Source organism: Bombina bombina, chromosome 3, assembly GCF_027579735.1.
Source record: "Bombina bombina isolate aBomBom1 chromosome 3, aBomBom1.pri, whole genome shotgun sequence".
NCBI classification, from domain to species: Eukaryota; Metazoa; Chordata; class Amphibia; order Anura; family Bombinatoridae; genus Bombina; species Bombina bombina.
In genome coordinates, this window is record NC_069501.1 from 251093089 (window position 1) to 251118556 (window position 25468).

General features: G+C 39.4%; 1 protein-coding gene across 4 annotated transcripts in view; it reads right to left on the reverse strand.

The window, feature by feature from the left end:
- CUX1 (cut like homeobox 1) overlaps positions 1-25468 on the reverse strand; it is a 657906-nt gene that overhangs the window by 300977 nt on the left and 331461 nt on the right. For all 4 annotated transcript variants that reach the window (XM_053706261.1, XM_053706258.1, XM_053706259.1 and 1 more), the window contains exon 10: positions 9094-9198. In XM_053706261.1, coding sequence (XP_053562236.1) covers positions 9094-9198 — 105 coding nt within the window. The remainder of the gene's footprint in view (positions 1-9093; positions 9199-25468) is intronic.

Sequence of the window (25468 nt, forward strand, 5' to 3'; positions counted from 1 at the left end):
GTAGCTTCCTGTGACCTGGTTATTCAGTCTCACAAATCCCTCAGCCACCAAACTAAATGAAAGGGACATTGTAGCTTCCTGTGACCTGGTTATTCAGACTCCCAAAATCCCTCATCCACCAAACTAAATTAAAGGGACATTGTAGCTTCATGTAACCTGGTTATTCAGTCTCACAAATCCCTCAGCCACCAAACTAAATTAAAGGGACATTGTAGCTTCCTGTGACCTGGTTATTCAGTCTCACAAATCCCTCAGCCACCAAACTAAATTAAAGGGACATTGTAGCTTCCTGTGACCTGGTTATTCAGACTCCCAAAATCCCTCATCCACCAAACTAAATTAAAGGGACATTGTAGCTTCATGTGACCTGGTTATTCAGTTCCACAAATCCCTCAGCCACCAAACTAATTTAAAGGGACATTGTAGCCTCCTGTGACCTGGTTATTCAGTCTCAAAAAAACCTCAGCCACCAAACTAAATTAAAGGGACATTGCAGCTTCCTGTGACCTGGTTATTCAGTCTCACAAATCCATCAGCCACCAAACTAAATTAAAGGGACATTTTAACATCCTGTGACCTGGTTATTCAGTCTCCCAAATCCATCAGCCACCAAACTAAATTAAAGGGACATTGTAGCTTCCTGTGACCTGGTTATTCAGATGCACAAATCCCTCAGCCACCAAACTAAATTAAAGGGACATTGTAGCTTCCTGTTACCTGGTTATTAAGACTCCCTAAATCCCTCAGCCACCAAATTAAACTAAAGGGAAATTGTAGCTTCCTGTGACCTGGTTATTCAGTCTCACCAATCCCTCAGCCACCAAATTAAATTAAAGGGACATTGTAGCTTCCTGTGACCTGGTTATTCAGTCTCACCAATCCCTCAGCCACCAAACCAAATTAAAGGGACATTGTAGCTTCATGTGATCTGGTTATTCAGTCTCAAAAAACGCTCAGCCACCAAACTAAATTAAAGGGACATTGTAGCTTCCTGTGACCTGGTTATTCAGACTCTTAAAACCCTCAGCCACCAAACTAAATGAAAGGGACATTGTAGCTTCCGGTGACCTGGTTATTCAGTCTCACAAACCCATCAGCCACCAAATTAAATTAAAGGGACATTGTAGCTTCCTGTGACCTGGTTATACAGACTCCAAAATCCCTCAGGCACTAAACTAAATTAAAGGGACATTGTAGCATCCCGTGACCTGGTTATTCAGTCTCACAAATCCATCAGCCACCAAATTAAATTAAAGGGACATTGTAGCTTCCTGTGACCTGGTTATTCAGACTCCAAAATCCCTCAGGCACTAAACTAAATTAAAGGGACATTGTAGCATCCCGTGACCTGGTTATTCAGTCTCACAAATCCATCAGCCACCAAACTAAATTAAAGGGAGATTGTAGCTTCCTCTGACCTGGTTATTCAGTCTCACAAATCCCTCAGCCACCAAACTAAATTAAAGGGAGATTGTAGCATCCTATGACCTGGTTATTCAGTCTCACAAATCCCTCAGCCACCAAACTAAACTAAAGGGACATTGTAGCTTCCTGTGACCTGGTTATTCAGACTCCAAAATCCCTCAGCCACCAAACTAAATTAAAGGGAGATTGTAGCATCCTGTGACCTGGTTATTCAGTCTCACAAATCCCTCAGCCACCAAACTAAATTAAAGGGAGATTGTAGCATCCTGTGACCTGGTTATTCAGTCTCACAAATCCCTCAGCCACCAAACTAAATTAAAGGGAGATTGTAGCATCCTGTGACCTGGTTATTCAGTCTCACAAATCCATCAGCCACCAAACTAAATTAAAGGGACATTGGAGCTTCCTGTGATCTGGTTATTCAGTCTCAAAAAACCCTCAGCCACCAAACTAAATTAAAGGGACATTGTAGCTTCCTGTGACCTGGTTATTCAGTCTCACAAATCCCTCAGCCACCAAACTAAATTAAAGGGACATTGTAGCTTCCTGTGACCTGGTTATTCAGTCTCACAAATCCCTCAGCCACCAAACTAAATGAAAGGGACATTGTAGCTTCCTGTGACCTGGTTATTCAGTCTCACAAATCCCTCAGTCACCAAACTAAATTAAAGGGACATTGTAGCTTCCTGTGACCTGGTTATTCAGACTCCCAAATCCCTCAGCCACCAAACTAAATTAAAGGGATATTGTAGCTTCATGTGACCTGGTTATTCAGTCTCACAAATCCCTCAGCCACCAAACTAAATTAAAGTAACATTGTAGCTTCCTGTGACCTGGTTATTCAGACTCCCAAAATACCTCAGCCAGCAAACTAAATTAAAGGGATATTGTAGCTTCATGTGACCTGGTTATTCAGTTCCACAAATCCCTCAGCCACCAAACTAAATTAAAAGGACATTGTAACTTCCTGTGACTTGGTTATCCAGTCTCACAAATCCCTCAGCCACCAAACTAATTTAAAGGGACATTGTAGCCTCCTGTGACCTGGTTATCCAGTCTCAAAAAAACCTCAGCCACCAAACTAAATTAAAGGGACATTGCAGCTTCCTGTGACCTGGTTATTCAGTCTCACAAATCCCTCAGCCACCAAACTAAATTAAAGGGACATTTTAACATCCTGTGACCTGGTTATTCAGTCTCACAAATCCATCAGCCACCAAACTAAATTAAAGGGACATTGTAGCTTCCTGTGACCTGGTTATTCAGATGCACAAATCCCTCAGCCATCAAACTAAATTAAAGGGACATTGTAGCTTCCTGTTACCTGGTTATTAAGACTCCCTAAATCCCTCAGCCACCAAATTAAACTAAAGGGACATTGTAGCTTCCTGTGACCTGGTTATTCAGTCTCACCAATCCCTCAGCCACCAAACTAAATAAAAGGGACATTGTAGCTTCCTGTGACCTGATTATTCAGTCTCACCAATCCCTCAGCCACCAAACTAAATTAAAGGGACATTGTAGCTTCCTGTGACCTGATTATTCAGTCTCACCAATCCCTCAGCCACCAAACTAAATAAAAGGGACATTGTAGCTTCCTGTGACCTGGTTATTCAGTCTCATCAATCCCTCAGCCACCAAACTAAATTAAAGGGACATTGTAGCTTCATGTGATCTGGTTATTCAGTCTCAAAAAACCCTCAGCCACCAAACTAAATTAAAGGGACATTGTAGCTTCCTGTGACCTGGTAATTCAGTCTCACAAATCCCTCAGCCATCAAACTAAATCAAAGGGACATTGTAGCTTCCTGTAACCTGGTTATTCAGACTCCCAAAATCCCTCAGCCAGCAAACTAAATTAAAGGGAGATTGTAGCATCCTGTGACCTGGTTATTCAGTCTCACAAATCCCTCAGCCACCAAACTAAATTAAAGGGAGATTGTAGCATCCTGTGACCTGGTTATTCAGTCTCACAAATCCATCAGCCACCAAACTAAATTAAAGGGACATTGGAGCTTCCTGTGATCTGGTTATTCAGTCTCAAAAAACCCTCAGCCACCAAACTAAATTAAAGGGACATTGTAGCTTCCTGTGACCTGGTTATTCAGTCTCACAAATCCCTCAGCCACCAAACTAAATTAAAGGGACATTGTAGCTTCCTGTGACCTGGTTATTCAGTCTCACAAATCCCTCAGCCACCAAACTAAATGAAAGGGACATTGTAGCTTCCTGTGACCTGGTTATTCAGTCTCACAAATCCCTCAGTCACCAAACTAAATTAAAGGGACATTGTAGCTTCCTGTGACCTGGTTATTCAGACTCCCAAATCCCTCAGCCACCAAACTAAATTAAAGGGATATTGTAGCTTCATGTGACCTGGTTATTCAGTCTCACAAATCCCTCAGCCACCAAACTAAATTAAAGTAACATTGTAGCTTCCTGTGACCTGGTTATTCAGACTCCCAAAATACCTCAGCCAGCAAACTAAATTAAAGGGATATTGTAGCTTCATGTGACCTGGTTATTCAGTTCCACAAATCCCTCAGCCACCAAACTAAATTAAAAGGACATTGTAACTTCCTGTGACTTGGTTATCCAGTCTCACAAATCCCTCAGCCACCAAACTAATTTAAAGGGACATTGTAGCCTCCTGTGACCTGGTTATCCAGTCTCAAAAAAACCTCAGCCACCAAACTAAATTAAAGGGACATTGCAGCTTCCTGTGACCTGGTTATTCAGTCTCACAAATCCCTCAGCCACCAAACTAAATTAAAGGGACATTTTAACATCCTGTGACCTGGTTATTCAGTCTCACAAATCCATCAGCCACCAAACTAAATTAAAGGGACATTGTAGCTTCCTGTGACCTGGTTATTCAGATGCACAAATCCCTCAGCCATCAAACTAAATTAAAGGGACATTGTAGCTTCCTGTTACCTGGTTATTAAGACTCCCTAAATCCCTCAGCCACCAAATTAAACTAAAGGGACATTGTAGCTTCCTGTGACCTGGTTATTCAGTCTCACCAATCCCTCAGCCACCAAACTAAATAAAAGGGACATTGTAGCTTCCTGTGACCTGATTATTCAGTCTCACCAATCCCTCAGCCACCAAACTAAATTAAAGGGACATTGTAGCTTCCTGTGACCTGATTATTCAGTCTCACCAATCCCTCAGCCACCAAACTAAATAAAAGGGACATTGTAGCTTCCTGTGACCTGGTTATTCAGTCTCATCAATCCCTCAGCCACCAAACTAAATTAAAGGGACATTGTAGCTTCATGTGATCTGGTTATTCAGTCTCAAAAAACCCTCAGCCACCAAACTAAATTAAAGGGACATTGTAGCTTCCTGTGACCTGGTAATTCAGTCTCACAAATCCCTCAGCCATCAAACTAAATCAAAGGGACATTGTAGCTTCCTGTAACCTGGTTATTCAGACTCCCAAAATCCCTCAGCCAGCAAACTAAATTAAAGGGATATTGTAGCTTCATGTGACCTGGTTATTCAGTTCCACAAATCCCTCAGCCACCAAACTAAATTAAAAGGACATTGTAGCCTCCTGTGACCTGGTTATCCAGTCTCACAAATCCCTCAGCCACCAAACTAAATAAAAGGGACATTGTAGCTTCCTGTTATCTGGTTATTCAGTCTCACAAATCCATCAGCCACCAAACTAAATTAAAGGGACATTGTAGCTTCCTGTGATCTGGTTATTCAGTCTCAAAAAACCCTCAGCCACCAAACTAAATTAAAGGGACATTGTAGCTTCCTGTGACCTGGTTATTCAGATGCACAAATCCCTCAGCCACCAAATTAAACTAAAGGGACATTGTAGCTTCCTGTGACCTGGTTATTCAGTCTCACCAATCCCTCGGCCACCAAATTAAATTAAAGGGACATTGTAGCTTCCTGTGACCTGGTTATTCAGTCTCACCAATCCCTCAGCCACCAAACTAAATTAAAGGGACATTGTAGCTTCCTGTGACCTGGTTATTCAGTCTCACCAATCCCTTAGCCACCAAACTAAATCAAAGGGACATTGTAGCTTCATGTGATCTGGTTATTCAGTCTCAAAAAACCCTCAGCCACCAAACTAAATTAAAGGGACATTGTAGCTTCCTGTGACCTGGTTATTCAGTCTCACAAATCCATCAGCCACCAAACTAAATTAAAGGGACATTGTACCTTCTTGTGACCTGTTTATTCAGACTCCAAAATCCCTCAGCCACCAAACTAAATTAAAGGGACATTGTAGCATCCTGTGACCTAGTTATTCAGTCTCACAAATCCATCAGCCACCAAACTAAATTAAAGGGACATTGTAGCTTCCTGTGACCTGGTTATTCAGTCTCACAAATCCCTCAGCCACCAAACTAAATTAAAGGGACATTGTAGCATCCTGTGACCTGGTTATTCAGTCTCACAAATCCCTCAGCCAGCAAACTAAATTAAAGGGACATTATAGCGTCCTGTGACCTGGTTATTCAGTCTCACAAATCCCTCAGCCACCAAACTAAATTAAAGGAACATTGTAGCTTCCTGTGAACTGGTTATTCAGACTCCCAAAATCCCTCAGCCACCAAACTAAGTTAAAGGGACATTGTAGCTTTCTATAACCTGGTTATTCAGTCTCACAAATCCCTCAGCCACCAAACTAAATTAAAGGGACATGGTAGCTTCCTGTGACCTGGTTATTCAGACTCCCAAAATCCCTCAGCCACCAAACTAAATTAAAGGGACATTGTAGCTTTCTATAACATGGTTATTCAGTCTCACAAATCCCTCAGCCACCAAACTAAATTAAAGGGACATTGTAGCTTCCTGTGACTTGGTTATTCAGTCTCACAAATCCCTCAGCCACCAAATTAATTTAAAGGGACATTGTAGCTTCCTGTGACCTGGTTATTCAGTCTCACAAATCCCTCAGCCACCAAACTAAATTAAAGGGACATTGTAGCTTCCTGTGACCTGGTTATTCAGATTCCAAAATCCCTCAGCCACCAAACTAAATTAAAGGGACATTGTAGCTTCCTGTGACCTGGTTATTCAGATTCCAAAATCCCTCAGCCACCAAACTAAATTAAAGGGACATTGTAGCTTCCTGTAACCTGGTTATTCAGACTCTTAAAACCCTCAGCCACCAAACTAAATTAAAGGGACATTGTAGCTTCCTGTGACCTGGTTATTCAGTCTCACAAATCCCTCAGCCACCAAACTAAATTAAAGGGACATTGTAGCTTCCTGTGACCTGGTTATTCAGTCTCACAAATCCATCAGCCACCAAACTAAATTAAAGAGACATTGTACATTCCTGTAACCTGGTTATTCAGACTCCAAAAAACCTCAGCCACCAAACTAAATTAAAGGGACATTGTAACTTCCTGTAACCTGGTTATTCAGACTCTTAAAACCCTCAGCCACCAAACTAAATTAAAGGGACATTGTAGCTTCCGGTGACCTGGTTATTCAGTCTCACAAATTCATCAGCCACCAAACTAAATTAAAGGGACATTGTAGCTTCCTGTGATCTGGTTATTCAGTCTCAAAAAACTCTCAGCCACCAAACTAAATTAAAGGGACATTGTAGCTTACAGTGACCTGGTTATACAGACTGCAAAATCCTTCAGCCACTAAACTAAATTAAAGGGACATTGTAGCTTCCTGTGACCTGGTTATTCAGTCTCACAAATCCATCAGCCACCAAACTAAATTAAATGGACCTTGTAAGATCCTGTGACCTGGTTATTCAGACTCCAAAATCCCTAAGCCACCAAACTAAATTAAAGGGAGATTGTATCATCCTGTGACCTGGTTATTCAGTCTCACAAAACCCTCAGCCACCAAACTAAATTAAAGGGACATTGAGGGTTTTAAGAGTCTGAATAACCAGGTTACAGGAGCTACAGCCACCAAACTAAATTAAAGGGACATTGTAGCTTCCTGTGACCTTGTTATTCAATCTCACAAATCCCTCAGCCACCAAACTAAATTAAAGGGACATTGTAGCTTCCTGTGACCTGGTTATTCAGTCTCACAAATCCCTCAGCCACCAAACTAAAGGGACATTGTAGCTTCCTGTGACCTGGTTATTCAGTCTCACAAATCCCTCAGCCACCAAACTAAATTAAAGGGACATTGTAGCTTCATGTGACCTGGTTATTCAGTCTCACAAATCCCTCAGCCACCAAACTAAATTAAAGGGACATTGTAGCTTACTGTGACCTGGTTATTCAGACGCCCAAATCCCTCAGCCACTAAACTAAATTAAAGGGACATTGTAGCATCCCGTGACCTGGTTATTCAGTCTCACAAATCCATCAGCCACCAAACTAAATTAAAGGGACATTGTAGCATCCTGTGACCTGGTTATTCAGACTCCAAAATCCCTAAGCCACCAAACTAAATTAAAGGGAGATTGTAGCATCCTGTGACCTGGTTATTCAGTCTCACAAAACCCTCAGCCACCAAACTAAATTAAAGGGACATTGTAGCTTCCGGTTACCTTGTTATTCAATCTCACAAATCCCTCAGCCACCAAACTAAATTAAAGGGACATTGTAGCTTCCTGTGACCTGGTTATTCAGTCTCACAAATCCCTCAGCCACCAAACTAAATTAAAGGGACATTGTAGCTTCCTGTGACCTGGTTATTCAGTCTCACAAATCCCTCAGCCACCAAACTAAATTAAAGGGACATTGTAGCTTCATGTGACCTGGTTATTCAGTCTCACAAATCCCTCAGCCACCAAACTAAATTAAAGGGACATTGTAGCTTCATGTGACCTGGTTATTCAGACGCCCAAATCCCTCAGCCACCAAACTAAATTAAAGGGACATTGTAGGTTCCTGTGACCTGGTTATTAAAGGGAAAGTCTACACCAGAATTTGTGTTGTTTAAAATGATAGATAATGCCTTTATTACCCATCCCCCAGTTTTGCATAACCAGCACTGTTATATTAATATATGTTTTACCTCTTCGATTAGCTTGTATCTAAGCCTCTGCAGACTGCCCCTTATCTCAGTGCTTTTGGCAGACATGCAGTTTAGCCAATCAGTGCAGACTCCTAAATAACTCCACGGGAGTGAGCACAGTGTTTAATACGATACACATGAACTAGCACTATCTAACTGTAAAAAAACTTTCAAAATGCTCTAAGCTAGGAGGCGGTTTAGAAATAAGTTTGAGCCTACCTAGGCTTAGCTTTTCAAAATTACCAACAAGGGAACAAAGCAAATTTTAAGATAAAAGTCAATTGGAAAGTTGTTTAAAATCACATGCCCTATCTGAATCATGAAAGTTTAATTTTGACTAGACTGTCCATTTAAGACTCCCTAAATCCCTAACATCATCAACATTGCTAAATTGGGAGCTTCTAAGTAAGTTTTTAAAAGGTTTTTACTGGATTTTTAGATCAGTATCTGTGCATATTCTTCTTTATAGTAGTGTCTATTACTTGCAGTTATATGACAATTGGTGTATACTGTTCCTTTAAAAGCCTGAGAACATACCCCAAAACACACAATAAGAACCTGCTGTAGGTTTGCTTGTAGTAAACCACTATGTTTAACAAAGACCTGGTAAAACCGATGATCTCAGTACAAAAGCACAATTTAGTGAGGGAGATTAGGACCCTGGGAGCTGAATCAGTGAGTGTTTATTCTTACCGCATCAGGTGCCTTTTGAGTCTGTGAATCATGCTGGAGAGATTTGTTAAGCGATGAGAGTTGTTCTTTTAAAGTCTCTGCCTCTCTCTGAGCCACCTCTGCTCTCTGAAGGAAATAGAAAAAAAAAGGTGAATAGCGAAAGTACATTCATTTTAACAACTGACAATTAATCTAAGAACATTCATCAATTCATGCCCGACTGACTATAATTGATTTTTCTAAACACTCAACCTAATAAATGTTAGGGGAAAAAACGTGGAAAGTGATGGATTTTTATTTTAAACAGTACAAGGAAGAAATAATTGAGCGATTATGACAGTAATTTAACGCTAGGAGCAAGGAATCCCCTGCTGCTGCTAATGCTGCAGCCCACTGAATTTATCAGGCTGAATAAATATGAGGAGAAATGGAATCTTTTTATTCAATTTATTTCTATACTCACGCCGAGAACGATTTCATTTTACAATTACTAGTGGGAATGACTCATATCAGGAAACGCACAGTTTAAATCTTTTACTATAGAAAGGCTAGAATTTCATTGTCTGCTTAGTCGTGAGAAATATGGCAACCAACGGGTTAAGATTACAAACACTTGACTGGTTAATCAAAATAAATAACGTATCGTTCTTGAAAGTGAATGTTTTGTGTATTATGCCATTTGTAGACATATATATAAAATACTTTAGTTAATATTATTATAATTTATTTGCAAGGGCTGCCAATATTCCTTAGCACTGGGTACATGAGTAAGAGTACATAATGACACCGATAGTAAAGCAAATACAAGAGGAGGAGGGTCCTATTCCAAAGAGTTTACAATCGCTTTACATTTTAACATAGCAAGTCAATCCTGAAATGAATTCTGTACTATTGAGATGGACACGCAACATTAAGTCAAAGTTATGCTGGGGGCTGCTTATGTTTTTAACTCTAAGATAAGTGCTCAGTGCTGATTTGAGACTTCACACAGGTGCAGATAATTGTGTACACCATATAGATACTTGCCTGTCAATCAAGCATGCACAAGAGAGCATAAGCACCAATCAGCTGCTATGTATGGCAATAGAGCTTAAAGTGATGGTAAATTTCAGACTATAAGAATGTTGCAATGAAAAATATATTAAGTTTGATGTAAAATCACATAATTATTTTTTAAAGTGTATTTATATTTTATAATAAAAGGTTTATAATCCTAATTGGTATTGTCTGTTCCTTCACCCCCGTCATGTCCTCTTTTGGTTGGGCTGTGATGTATAGAGCAGTCCCACCCACTCTCTACATAGGCTTTCTAAGGGCTTTAAAGGGTCTGGACTTTAAGAGTGTCATATGACACTCATGCTGATTGGATGTTCACTGGATTTGTCATAAAAAAAAAAGTTCATCCAAGTGGGCTGGCATAACATAATAGAAGCATTATTATATGAACAAATTTAACTCTTTCAAAGAAGGTTTAAAAACAAAAAAGTTACACATATATTTTTTTAAAGGCAAAGATTACAGATCAGGGGGCTGGAAGAAGGTTCCTAGATACAAGGTAATTACAGAGGTAAAAAGTATATTAATATAACTGTGTTAGTTATGCAAAACTGGGGAATGGGTAATAAAAGGATTATCTTTTAAAACAATAACAATTCTATGGTAGACTGTCCCTTTAAGTGGCACTGACTAAATAATCTTTTAACCTTTTAAGCAGATGAGATATACTTTGGTTTTTATTTGTCACATGCTCTGCAATAGTAAAAAAATACAGATATTTGCATGATCTCATAATTATTTTATTAAAGAACCATCAAAAGTCTGTATTAAAGTGATCGTAAACTTTATCTAATCAAATACCATATACAGTCGTATGCAAAAGTTTAGGCACCCCTGACAATTTCCATGATTTTCATTTATAAATAATTGGGTGTTTGGATCAGCAATTTCATTTTGATCTATCAAATAACTGAAGGACACAGTAATATTTCAGTAGTGAAATTAGGTTTATTGGATTAACATAAAATGTGCAATATGCATCAAAACGAAATTAGAAAGGTGCATAAATTTGGGCACCCCAACAGAAATATTGCATCAATATTTAGTAGAGCCTCCTTTAGCAGAAATAACAGCATCTAGACGCTTCTTATAGCCTGTAATAAGTGTCTGGATTCTGGATGAAGGTATTGTGGACCATTCCTCCTTGCAAAACATCTCCAGTTCAGTTAGGTTTGATGGTTGCCGAGAATGGACAGCCCGCTTCAAATCACCCCACAGATTTTCAATGATATTCAGGTCTGGGGACTGGGATGGCCATTCCAGAACATTGTACTTGTTCCTCTGCATAAATGCCAGAGTAGATTCTGAGCAGTGTTTTGGGTCGTTGTCTTGTTAACATATCCAGCCCCAGCGTAACTTCAACTTTGTGACTGATTCCTCAACATTATTCTCAAGTATCTGCTGATATTGAGTGGAATCCATGCGACCCTCAACTTTAACAAGATGCCCAGTACCGGCACTGGCCACACAGCATGATGGAACATCCACCAAATTTTACGGTAGGTAGCAAGTGTTTGTCTTGGAACGCTGTGTTCTTTTGCCACCATGCATAACGCCCCTTGTTATGATCAAATAACTCAAATTTTGTTTCATCAGTCTACAGCACCTTCTTCCAAAATGAAGCTGGCTTGTCCAAATGTGCGTTTGCATACCTCAAGTGACTGTTTGTGGCGTGGCATCACTCTCCCATACAGCATCTCCTTGTGCAAAGTGCGCTGAATTGTTGAACGATGCACAGTGACACCATCTGCAGCAAGATAATCAAGATAATATTGTAGGTCTTTGGAGGTGGTCTATGAGCTGTTTTTGACCGTTCTCACCATCCATTGCCTTTGCATCTCCGATAATTTACTTGGCCTGAAACTTCTGGTCTTAACAAGAACTGTGCCTGTGGTCTTCCATTTTCTCACTATGTTCCTCACAGTGGACACTGATAGCTTAAATCTCTGCAATAGCTTTTTGTAGCCTTCCCCTAAACCATAATGTTGAACAATCTTTGTTTTCAGGTAATTTGAGAGTTGTTTTGCAACAACTTGCAATTGGCACCTTAAATACCTTTTCTCATGATTGGATGCACCTGTCTATGAAGTTCAAGGCTTAATGGGCTCACCAAACCAATTGTGTGTTCCAATTAATCATTGCTAGGTAGTTACAGGTATTCAAATCAACAAAATGACAAGGGTGCCCAAATTTATGCACCTGTCTATTTTATGATTTGATGCATATTGCACATGTTCTGTTGATCCTAATAAACCTAATTTCACTACTGAAATATTACTGTGTACTTCAGTTATTTGATAGATCAAAATAAAATTGCTAATCCAAACACCCAATTATTAATAAATGAAAATCATGGAAATTGTCAGGGGTGCCTAAACTTTTGCATACGACTGTATATGGTATTTGATTAGATAAAGTTTACGATCACTTCAATACAGACTTTTGATGGTTCTTTAATAAAATAATTATGAGATCATGCAAATATCTGTATTTTTTTTTACTATTGCAGAGCATGTGACAAATAAAAACCAAAGTATATCTCATCTGCTTAAAAGGTTAAAAGATTATTTAGTCAGTGCCACTTAAAGGGACAGTCTACCATAGAATTGTTATTGTTTTAAAAGATAATCCTTTTATTACCCATTCCCCAGTTTTGCATAACTAACACAGTTATATTAATATACTTTTTACCTCTGTAATTACCTTGTATCTAGGAACCTTCTTCCAGCCCCCTGATCACATGACTGTGACTGTTTATTATCTATTGTCTTGCATTTAGCATTGTTTTGTGCTAAATCTTAAATAACCCCCTGTGCCTGAACACGGTGTTATCTATATGACCTACGTGTACTTTCTGTCTCTTTGTGTTGAAAAGAGATTTAAAAAGCATGTGATAAGAGGCAGCCCTCAAAGGCTTAGAAATTAGCATATGAGCCTACCTATGTTTAGTTTCAACTAAGAATACCAAGAGAAAAAAGCAAATTTGATGAAAAAAGTAAATTGTAAAGTTGATTAAAAACAGAATTTATGCTTACCTGATAAATTTCTTTCTCTTACGGTGTGTCCGGTCCACGGCTTCATCCTTACTTGTGGGATATTCTCAATCCCTACAGGAAGTGGCAAAGAGAGCACACAGCAGAGCTGTCCATATAGCTCCCCCTCAGCCTCCGTCCCCCCAGTCATTCGACCGACGGTTAGGAGAAAAAAGGAGAACCATAGGGTGCCTTGGTGACTGTAGTTTACAAAAATAAATTTAAACCTGACTAAATTGCCAGGGTGGGCCGTGGACCGGACACACCGTAAGAGAAAGAAATTTAACAGGTAAGCATAAATTCTGTTTTCTCTTACATTGGTGTGTCCGGTCCACGGCTTCATCCTTACTTGTGGGAACCAATACCAAAGCTTAAGGACACGGATGAAGGGAGGGAAACAGTCAGGTAACCTAAATGGAAGGCACCACTGCTTGCAAAACCTTTCTCCCAAAAATAGCCTCCGAAGAAGCAAAAGTATCGAATTTGTAAAATTTAACACCACAAACTCTTTACCCTCCCGTGGAGATGCTACTTGTTAGAGCGGCAAAGAGAATGACTGGGGGGCGGAGCCTGAGGGGAGCTATATGGACAGCTCTGCTGTGTGCTCTCTTTGCCACTTCCTGTAGGGATTGAGAATATCCCACAAGTAAGGATGAAGCTGTGGACCGGACACACCAATGTAAGAGAAATTAAAAGTCCTATCTGAATAATGAAAGTTTAATTTATACTAGACTGTCCCTTTAATATTGATTATGATTTGTTAAATGGACATTATGCCATAAATAGAAATAGAGCCATTTTAACCAATCATGCTGCTTTTAAGGAGCTTGCCCATACACTGTAATTAAAGTAAATCTTCCTTATATGTATATTTTAGTAGCAGTTAATTGGTGCGTATATTTTGTGCCCGTTTGCATAGAAAAAACATGAGTTTTATTTATTTATTACAATAACCGTATACAAAAGACATTTTATAAACATTATTTGGGGTATTGTTCCTTTAAAAGAAGCACAAAAATATATAGATAGCAATACAATGAAAGGAAAAGATATAGGATTTTTCTTTCATGATTCAGATAGAGCATTTTAAACAACTTTCCATTTTGTTTCTATTATCAAATTTTCTTAATTCTCTTGGTGTCGTTTGTTGAAGATTCAGCAATACACTACTGGGATCTAGCTAAACACATCTTGTGTGCCAATGACAAGAGGTATATACTGTATGTGCAGTCACCAATCAGCAGCTAGCTGTCAGTATGTGCACTGCTGCTCCTGAGCCTACCTAGTTATGCTTTTCAACAAAGGATACCAGGAGAATGAAACAAAATATATAATACAAGTAAATTGGAATGTTTATTTAAAATTGCAAGGTCTATCTGAATCATGAAAGTTTTTTTAAATATGGAAGTCAGTAGTGTGTGGATCTGCAAAGCCCCCGCTTATTACTGTAAGCCACTTTGTAATACAAAGTGTTATTTGTTTGTTTCTTTAATACAACAAAAAAACTAAGCCCCCTTTTACGTATTTTTTTCTTAAATTGAGATCTTTTGAGAACACAAACTATCAGTGGCGCTTCTATAGGAGACGCATAAAAACCCAAATCTTTCACTTTGCATCTCTGTTGGACTTCAGAAAGTTAATACCAGCATGTCTGAATGCAGATGGAAATATAATTTACAATTTGCTAATACTTCACATTATTGTTCATGCAAAACAATATTAAGACATTTAAGACTAGTCAGAACAATTGGATGATCCTGTTACAAAGTAATGACTTACAAGATCCAGGATAAAATAGAAGCCCCTCAAAGGGACACTGAACCCAATTTTTTTCTTTAATGATTCAGATAGAGCATGCAATTTTAAGCAACTTTCTAATTTACTCCTATTATCATTTTTTCTTCATTCTCTTGCTATCTTTATTTGAAAAAGCAGGAATCTAAGTTAAGGAGCCGGCCCATTTTTGGTTTAGCACCCTGGATAGTGCTTGCTGTTTGGTGGCTACATTTCGCCACCAATCAGCAAGTGCAACCCAGGTTCTGAACCAAAAATGGTCCGCTTCTAAGCTTTACATTCTTGCTTTTTAAATAAAGATAATAAAAAGATATGTAAGCTTAAAGGGCCACTGTAAGTAAATATTTTCTATGCCTGTTAGTAACTAACTACCCCAAATACGCTTTTTATCAATAGCATTTCATTAACATATCTCTACCGTATATCAGAAATCTTGTCTGCAAATTTAATTGTTTTCCAAACCCACTCTGTGGGTATCCTTTGCTCTGTACCAATCCGTTTACAATACCTAGGTTTCAAAATGGCGCTTTAAACACAAAGTTATTGGTTTAAGTATTTTGAACATGCAGTGCTGAAAATAGTGGGCAGGATAACGTGACATCATCGGCGAATAAAAGATATAACTTTTAGAACGTTATGAAACTTTTTGGAGAAAATATAGGTCAGTAGGTTTTAATTAATGTTTATTAACTTTAATATGTTAGTTGTTTAGCTTAAAAATTATAACAGAAAGTAATCCTTTAAGAGCCGGACGATTTTTGGTCCAGCACCTGGATTGCACTTGCTGATTGGTGGCTAAATGTAGCCACCAAACAGCAAGCTGTATCCAGGTGTTGAACCAAAGATGGCCCGGCTCTTAAGCTTACATTCCTGCTTTTTCAAATAAAGATACCAAGAGAATGAAGAAAAATAGATAACAGGAGTAAATTAGAAAGGTTCCTTAAAATTGCATGCTCTATCTGAATGATGAAACATAAAAATTGTGTTCAGTATCCCTTTAATATAATTGTTGCTGCAGATAAGCAAATGAGGGTTGCACATTTGTAGAATTGAATACAATAAATATTAGTATTGTGCCAAACCACCTGTCTATTCCTTAGCTTTCTCAGAGTTCTTTCCTTGAAAAATATTCTATATACCCATGAAAGCAATTCTTACAAAACCCTCTTATCTTTACACTTAATCTATCATTTTTGAATATACAATGCTTCCCTGTCCACCAACGCTGTGAGGGTGGTGGTGTTTAGCACAACAATACTGTGATCAAAATAATCCTCTGTGAAATATATGAATCTGAGCAGTTATAGAAGAGGACCATGGCAGCAGCTATTATTGCTTTCCTTACAAGCTACAATAATTATAGAAATATAGAATGGAAGAAAATTGGAAAGTTGTTTAAAATTGTATTCTCTAAATGAACCATGAAAGAAAATGTTTGGGTTTCATGTCCCTTTAACCCTTTACCCTAAATGGCTGTAGATCTACATCATGTAGTACATAGCCCATCGTAACGCATAACATAGATCTACATCCGACATGTTTGAAGCCCAAGCAGTCTCAGTTGTCAAGTGACCACCGAGACTTGCTGTTTGTGGGCTTCCAGCATCTATCTTCATTTGGTAAAGGAGCATGATCAGTGCTTCGTTACCACGTGAAGCCAGATTGCAAGATTGTTGTCATCTGATGGTGCCAGTGGGAGGTGTGGGAGGGAAGGCAGGAGGCGGCCCGGTGGCGTAGGGTGGAGGGAGGGGTGGGGGCAGTTAACCAAGGCAAATACGTTTTGAAGGGAGAGGGAGAGATTGGTTGCTAGACTACAGAAAAAGGGGAATTAGGTGGGGGTCCCTACATTACTATCACAGGGAGGGGGAGCCTACACCACAGAAAATAAATACAAAAAATACATATAAACTGGGTACTGACAGACAGCTGTCAGTACCTAAGGGTTAGAGAATTGTTTGGGAGGGACCAGGGAGGGTTTGGGAGGGATCCCTACACTGCAGAAAAAAGGCCCAAACTGCTTACTGGAAGGCTGTCTGCCAGTACCTAAGATGGTGGTGAGGATTGTGGAGGGGGGGAGCTTTTTGGGATGGATCAGGCAGGGATCAGGGAGGGTGTGTGTCAGGTGGGAGGGTAATCCCTACACAAGAGCAAATATTAACCTTACAAGCTACCTGATTAACCCCTTCACTGCCGGGAATTTTAGAAGTGTGGTGTGCAGCTGCAATTAGTGGTGTTCTAATAGACAAAAAACAATAGACAAGCCATGCCTGTCTGTTAATTCTGAACAAGGGGGATACCAGAGAAGCTTTTACAACCATTTGTGGTATGACTGCACAAGAGGTATGTAAATAATTTCAGTGAGAAAACCAAAGTTTGTTTAAAAAAAAAAAAAAGTTACCAAAATATAAACCAAAATGGGCCTAGATCAATACCTTGAGTTGTCTACTTTAAAAAATATATAATTTTGATAGGTAAATAAATAAAAAACAAAGCTCTGTTTTTGCTCAAATGAAGGGATATAAAAAATACTAAGAATTCGAAGAGGCGGGGCTTGGCCGTGCTGGAACATGGCCGCTTAGTGTATGAGCTCCGGGACCGCTCTTCCTTAGCAGCTGCCCGATAACACTTTCCCTCAACACAGGCGAGTCCGGTCGGACATATGGGGTGAACTGATTACCCGGAACATCCGGAACATCGGAACACGGAGCTGGTGCGCTCCAACAACTAGTCACAACTGCTCCGCGATGCTGCCGCACAACCTTCTAGACTCGGAGCACCTACCGGACAGACATTAAATAAGGGGACATATCGGCGGTAAGAAACTTTCAATAATACCGCCTTACACAGAGTTATGAAACAGCGGGAGACGCTGGGGTGAAGGGCAGGAGATACTTGGGGAAAACTCTGATCGCCATTTTAGCTTCTTAAGCCCACGTGGCATGCCGACATAAGGAACGCAATGGCCCTCATAAATAAAAGTAAATGAGAAGCAGGTCAGTTCAGCACACCCCTGAAATAATTGCCATACTTTCTGCTACCCACACATTATATATAAATATAAAGGACAGATGCAAAGAATAATTTACAGACAGACAGCACTGCCAAAAAACAATATCTAAAACTACCAGAGATGCAGCATTCCGGTATCATAGTTCATTAATTATTTTTGTATGGAACAGAGACACTGAAACCAAGAGAGGAAGAATAACATTATATATACTTTTCTAAGAAGCACTAATATAAGAGAAGGGAGAGGTGGTGAGAACTGTGTATATATTGGAATCACACAAAGTGGGTTGATATATCCCAATCCTCCAGCTTTTTTTCAATCGTCATAACAGATTGTGGGGATGTCGTCCAGGAGACCACCTAAGTCTGACAAAGCTGGCAAACCTATCATACAGACAACTTCAGTGTCTGCCTTTTTCTCTCCATCAGACCAAGGTAAAATGAGCACCCCCCCTTCACCAAAAGGACATTCTGATGATGCCCTTAACCAAGTACCTATACACAACACAGAGCAATCTATAACTCAGCAACAACTTTCTACCTTACAAGCTACCATAGATAGATTGCCCTCAAAATCTGACATTGCCGACCTTAAATCCTTTATACAGTCAGAGATCTCTAAGGTCAAAAAAGAAATCAACACACTAGGAGACAGAATTGAGGACCTAGAGGGTAGCCAAGAAGTGGTAAATTCCATGATAAGCAATACAGAATCCGGCCTCGCTCAACAGGCTTCCATGATTGACGATTTACAGAACAAGGTGGAGGACTTGGAGAACAGGAGTAGGAGAAACAACCTAAGGATTCGTGGCATACCAGAAGAGATATCACCTGAGGACCTCCACTCCTATATCTTAAATCTCTTCAACTTCATAACCAAGTCCTCCACTTTCACAGACACCACCATAGAAAGGGCCCATAGGGCTCTAAGACCTCGCCCTAACCCTTCTGCACCACCAAGGGACGTGATAGTGAGGATATTACATTACAAAGATAGAGAAGCTATTTGGCTAGCTGCAAGAAATATACGTCCTCTCTTATTCAGAGATAAGGAATTACAAATCTACCAAGACCTATGCCCAACAACGATTGAAAAGAGGAAATCCTTAAAGTTTATAACATCGTTACTACAAGAACATAACCTTCGCTATCGTTGGGGTTTCCCCTTCAGCCTTCTAATACCCCATGAGGGCAAACTACTGATATATAGAGAGTCTTCGGACTTGGACACTCTCTCCAAAGCACTAGGCCTTACATTCCACACCCCTCCCACAATAACAGATGAAGATGGAAGTTCCAAAGTTTCCAAGAGGCACAATGTACCTCCAAGCCTACGAACGGAATGGTCCACAGTCCGTTCCAAGAACAAACAACGTGACCAAGCTACTCATCGGGGTCCTCCTCCTTGACTTTCTTCTTGCCTTGAATAGAGTGGTTTCTGGACACAATTCCACAGATAAGTATAATCTTCTCTTCTTGTTCATTGTTAGCTGCTTACCCCCAAGAAGCTGCCTGTATCTGATCTGTCGAAAGACAGCAAAAACATTCTTCTACCTTCCAAATGACCTGGATACTCAAATGAACTCTGATCTATATGTGTGTTTATTTGTTCATATGTTAACTACAAGTTAAGTGAAACTTATACTGTTTAGAATTAACGTTCCCTGCATAAGTTTCTCGCCAACCTATATTTACTCTCACCCTATTGAGGGCCATGTGCCCCCCCCCCTTTTTTTTTTTTTTTTTCTTTTTTGCCCCAACCCGAATTCCCTGTTCACCAATACCAAGGGAAGTTGATTAACAAACAAAGTAAAATACAGGCCACCCCCTGACCATATAAGACCCTTTATAGCACTAGTCAGAGGTATGGGGAGGGGGGATTGGTCGTTGCAGCTAGGAGCTGCTGGGGAAGAGGGATCATTCCTCCTAGTAATTTGTCGATTGTTCGACAGAATATGGTTTGGTTATGTTTTCATGTATGTTATTATGATTGTTATGTTATGTTTTTTGTTATTCTGTTTTTAAGTCTATTTAATGTTCAGGACTGGACGGCAGCACACCAAGTTACATGTTTATTTCTATCTGCTCTACTATTGTATACCTGGGGGAGATCTCAATTACACTATGTTATACCCAAGATAGTATTATATGGCGCTTCATAATAAGAAAAATGAAAGTAGAAATATTAATGTTATAACTATTAACACTAAGGGTTTAAATTCACCCAGGAAAAGAACAACTGCTCTAACTGATTTTAAACAGAAAAAAGGGGATATTATACTCCTTCAGGAGACTCACTTCCTAAAGGGTAGAGAGCCCAAATCATTTCATTATAAATTTGGTAAAAGCTATTACGCATCCCATACACAAAAAAAAATACAAGGAGTTGGCATCTTGATCAGAAAGGGGATCCCTTTTCAGGAGCTCTCCGTCAACCGAGACAGAGAAGGCAGATTTCTTATAATAACGGGCCTACTATATGGCCTCCCCATCACACTTGCCTCAATATATGCACCACACACTAAACAACACTCCTTTATTAAAAAAGTATTAAATGAGGTCCTCGACATCCAAAAAGGTACACTAATTATTGGAGGCGATCTTAACCTCCCTCTAAACCCTAATATGGACAGCTCCACTCATAATGTTTCTATCTCTAAAAATAACGTCAAGAAAGTGAATAATACCCTGCAACAAATGGGTTGCTTAGACATCTGGAGAGTGATGCACCCGGACACCATCGATTACACATTTTATTCCTTTCCTCACAAAATGTATAGTAGACTTGATTACATATTCATAGATATAACAAGTATGAGCTTAGTAAGGTCCATAGACATCACACCGATGACATGGTCGGACCATGCAGGGGTATGTTGTGCCCTAATGTGGCCCTCTAAACCTATCACAAACTACATATGGAAGCTAGATGATAGCCTACTAATAGATCCTGCTATTAAGTTAAAAATACAAAACAGGATTGAAGACTTTTTCCTACATAATAAACACACAGACACATCCCCACAAACCAATTGGGAAGCCCATAAGTGTACTATTAGGGGTGAGTTGATGGCTTGCAAAGCATACCTTTCCAAGCTACGGAGAGAAGCGACCAATAACCTTCTCATAGAAATATCCCAACTAGAGAAAACCCATAAAACAAAACCAAAAGACGAATCCATTCTGCAAACATTACAGACTGCGCGATTTAGACTAGCCTCTATCCTGGGAAAGGAACAAAATAGAAAAGCCTTCCTATTCAAACAACACTCATACATTGATTTAAATAAACAAGGTCGCTCTCTGGCCAGATATATAAGGAAAAAAACAAAGTCTAACTATATTCTCCACATAAAAGATAGTGAAGGTAGATCCCACCGAACTACACAGGCAATTGCAGAAACATTTAGAAAGTACTACTACAAACTATATAATCTTCCTTCGCATTCGCATACAGAAGGCCCAGTTAGTCACTCTCGAAAACAACTAATATCAGAATACCTCTCTAAACTAAAACTTCCCCATATAACCCAATTACAAAAAGAAGCGCTAGACGAGCCGTTCTCACTAGAAGAGCTGCAACTTGTACTTAAAAACTTACCCAACGGCAAAGCTCCAGGCCCTGACGGCTACACTTACAAATACTTCTTAACCTTTGCAGAACAACTATCCACACACCTATTGCAATATTTCAACTACATAGACTCTACCCACCCTTTTTCAGGACCAGCCCTAGAAGCCCATATATCCGTACTACTGAAACCTCAAAAATCCCCTATCGAACCCACCAGCTACCGCCCAATATCCCTGCTAAATACTGATATCAAAATATACTCAAAATTACTAGGAAATAGAATTAACAGTCTGTTACCCGACCTCATACACCCTGACCAGGTGGGATTCGTTATGGGGAGGGAGGCGAAAGACAACACGGTCAGAGCCTTGAACACAATCTTTTATGCCCAAAACCATAAAATACCACTAATAGCACTCTCTATCGATGCAGAGAAGGCTTTTGACCGTGTTGCCTGGGATTACCTACAAATGACACTCCAAGCCATGGGATTTGGGGAGAAAGTGATACAAAGCATAATGTCTCTATACACTAGCCCTAGCGCTAGGGTACTAATAAATGGAACCTTATCAGGCCCGTTTACAATATCTAACGGGACACGGCAGGGATGCCCACTATCGCCCCTGCTCTTCGCTTGCGTAATTGAAACATTAGCAGTTAGGATTAGATCCCTCCCAGACATTGCAGGACTTGCAATAAATGATCAACAATACACCATATCTTTGTTCGCTGACGACTTGTTATTCACCTTGACCAACCCCCTGACCTCGTTACCCCTGTTGGTTAGAGAATTCCAGGTCTTCCATAATGTGTCCAACTTCCTAGTCAACATTACAAAATCCGAAATACTAAATATTACCATTGGACCGGAAGAATCAGAACAATTAGTAACTCTATCCCCATTTAAATGGAACAAGTGCCATCTTAAGTACCTAGGCATATACCTAGCCACTTCTACAGAGGCACTGATTCAACTCAATTATGAAAAAATTAAATCCGAAATAATTAGAGATCTCTCGACTTGGAGATCCAAAAAACTATCATGGCTGGGTCGCATTAACCTAATAAAAATGAATGTATTCCCCAGAATCTTATATATTCTTCAAACCCTGCCTATCCCATTACCAGAGAGATACTTACCTTCCCTACAATGTGCTCTCAGTGATTTTGTATGGCATAAAAAGCACCCAAGAATTAATAAAACTATTATGTCCCTCCCCAAACTACAAGGAGGTTTAGGCCTTCCTAACCTAATGTATTATAGGTACGCGATATTCCTACAAAGAATTGTAGACTGGAGTATTCATAAACAACACAAAAGGTGGGTTGTCATGGAACATAGCATAGCGCAATCCCAAAACCTTAGCAGCCCATGTTGGGCTTTTAAACACCCCCAAGACGAGCACCCCCAGTCGACCATTACTATTACAGAAACCTATCGGTCATGGCACAAGCTACTAACCTTATTCCCGTACCTTTCCTCTAGGCCCTCTCCATTGACATCCCTAATTAAAAACGGAGAGCTTGATCTAGGACCCAACATAAACAAACATTCCTATCCCTCACATCTCCAAGATTTTCCGGTTTACTGGGTGGTCCACAACGAACAGATCAAATCACAAACAGACTTAATACAACAGGGTTTCTCCTGCTTGACTAATTGGTTCACATACCAACGAATATACCACCTCCTCATGACTCATGACCAATCTCCCAATATGACCAGACCATTAACCTCATTTGAACAGTTATGCATCAGAGAACCACCAATCCGACATACCTTATCACTGATCTATAAAATACTGATCACACCATTTCCGGGTTACCCTATTCCCTATATGGAAAGTTGGGAGAAGGATTTAGGGATAATAATCCCACTACACATCAGATCAAGAATAATAGGTGCAACACTTAAGACCTCTATCTCCACAGCCACTATGGAAATTAACCTAAAATTACTACATAGATGGTACTACACACCTAACAAACTTCACCGACTATTTCACAAATCGCAAAACAAATGCTGGCGCTGTGGACATGCCAACAGTGGCATGGCCCACATGTGGTGGTGGTGCACAGTTATACATAATCTCTGGAAGTCAGTCATTCTGGAGATAGAAGACATACTCGAACTACAATTTCCTATGGACCCCCTAATCTGGTTACTAAATAAACCTCCCAAAATTAAACATAAGCCCTCCCTTAAATTATTCTTTATTATGTCAAATAGTGTAAAATTTCTAATAGCTAAGAACTGGAGGTCGCGAGATCCCCCAACTATAGAGATGTGGGTTAATAGAGTTTCCGAATTGGTTCATCTCGAGGAACTATATTACTTAAAAACAGACAGAATGGAAGTTTATGCTCAAGTTTTATCACTATGGGAAATATACCTTAAAGATAGATAGGTGGATTCCATATCATACATTAGTCATATAGAAACACAATGGAGTTTATTGTTGAGAACCCCCCCCCCCTTCTGCAATATCATAATGAAAAAGAAGTGTTTGAAATTCAGACAGGATTCCCTTGTTCTATGTTGCATTTCTTTATTCATTTGTAAAGAGTTAAATCTTCTGATAAGTGCTTGCTGGTCCAGTCCAATGTTGTATTGTTGTTACGATAGTAAAATTGAATCGGCCCAATATCTAGCATGTACTGTTACATCAAATATGTATGAAACTGGAGCTGCGTCTCCATAACCTGTAATCCTATTTTCATTATCTCAATAAAGCTGATTCAAAAAAAAAAAAAAAAAAAAAAATACTAAGAATTCTCCAGTATTTTGGGCAAGATTTTCTCTGAAATTCCCAGTAGCAAAGAGGATAATGTAAAACTGTCATGATCTAACGAATAAGAGCAGATACTTTTTGCATAGGAATGTCCCTTTAATGTTGTTACTGGGTAGCAGTGTCTCTTTAATAGTATTTAGATGCCTTCTAACCAAATGAATTTTAAAATACAGCAAAAGCTATTTTTTCCCTGATGAATATATTTCGCTAGACAACTTTACAGCACTCATATAGAAAACCCATTTATTTGAAAACACAGATCCAAACACTTTTCAACATGATCTGACACTCCCAAAAGATGTGCTTAATCAAAAAGTCATGCACAGTGCTTGCCTGCCAAAATCCCTCTGTTAAAACTACAAATCTTTCTTGGACAAAAGAAAATGCACGGGTGCCAAAGCAGAGGCAAATACCTTTCCTCTGGAATATATTACAGGACCAATTTCTCAGCATGTTATTATGATGTGCATGCCACAGACCCTTTAGCGTGAATGTTCACTCTGGGATCACATTATAATGAAATTTCAGTGCCATTAATACATCATATATCATTAGACGTTACACAGGGCCCTTTTTATTAGTTATCATTAACATGCCTACAGACGATGTTGATATCACAATCAGAGACAAAACATCACTATGTGAAATATCAACATCTTACTTCTAACAATTGTAGCTATATAATGGTTAACTTAAAGGGAAATAAAAAAAAATTGGGTTTCATATCCCTTTAAAGGGACACAAAAATGTTCTGTCAACCTACATGACACAGCAACATTAAAGGATGCTGACATTTCTGCCAGAAACAAATATGAACTGAAAGCTGTTAAATTTAAAGTAGAAGTAATTTATTGGTATCAGCTGTGCACTAAAGCTCATCGGTTATGGCGTATAGGTACTTTATGCTAATGTTTAATAAGCAGGAAGTACCTATTAGCCAATGAGGATTAATAGCAAACACATAAATGATACAGCTGTATTAGGTTTCAATTACTAAAAAAAAAGCCTACAACATTCTATTATATTGTGTATAGTGAGCTTATAATAACTGGAAATCTGGACCCTGGCTACTTGTAGAAAACTGCTTTCTCTGTATTGGCTGCTACACTGTCAATAGAAAGGTGCTGACTTTTCATAAG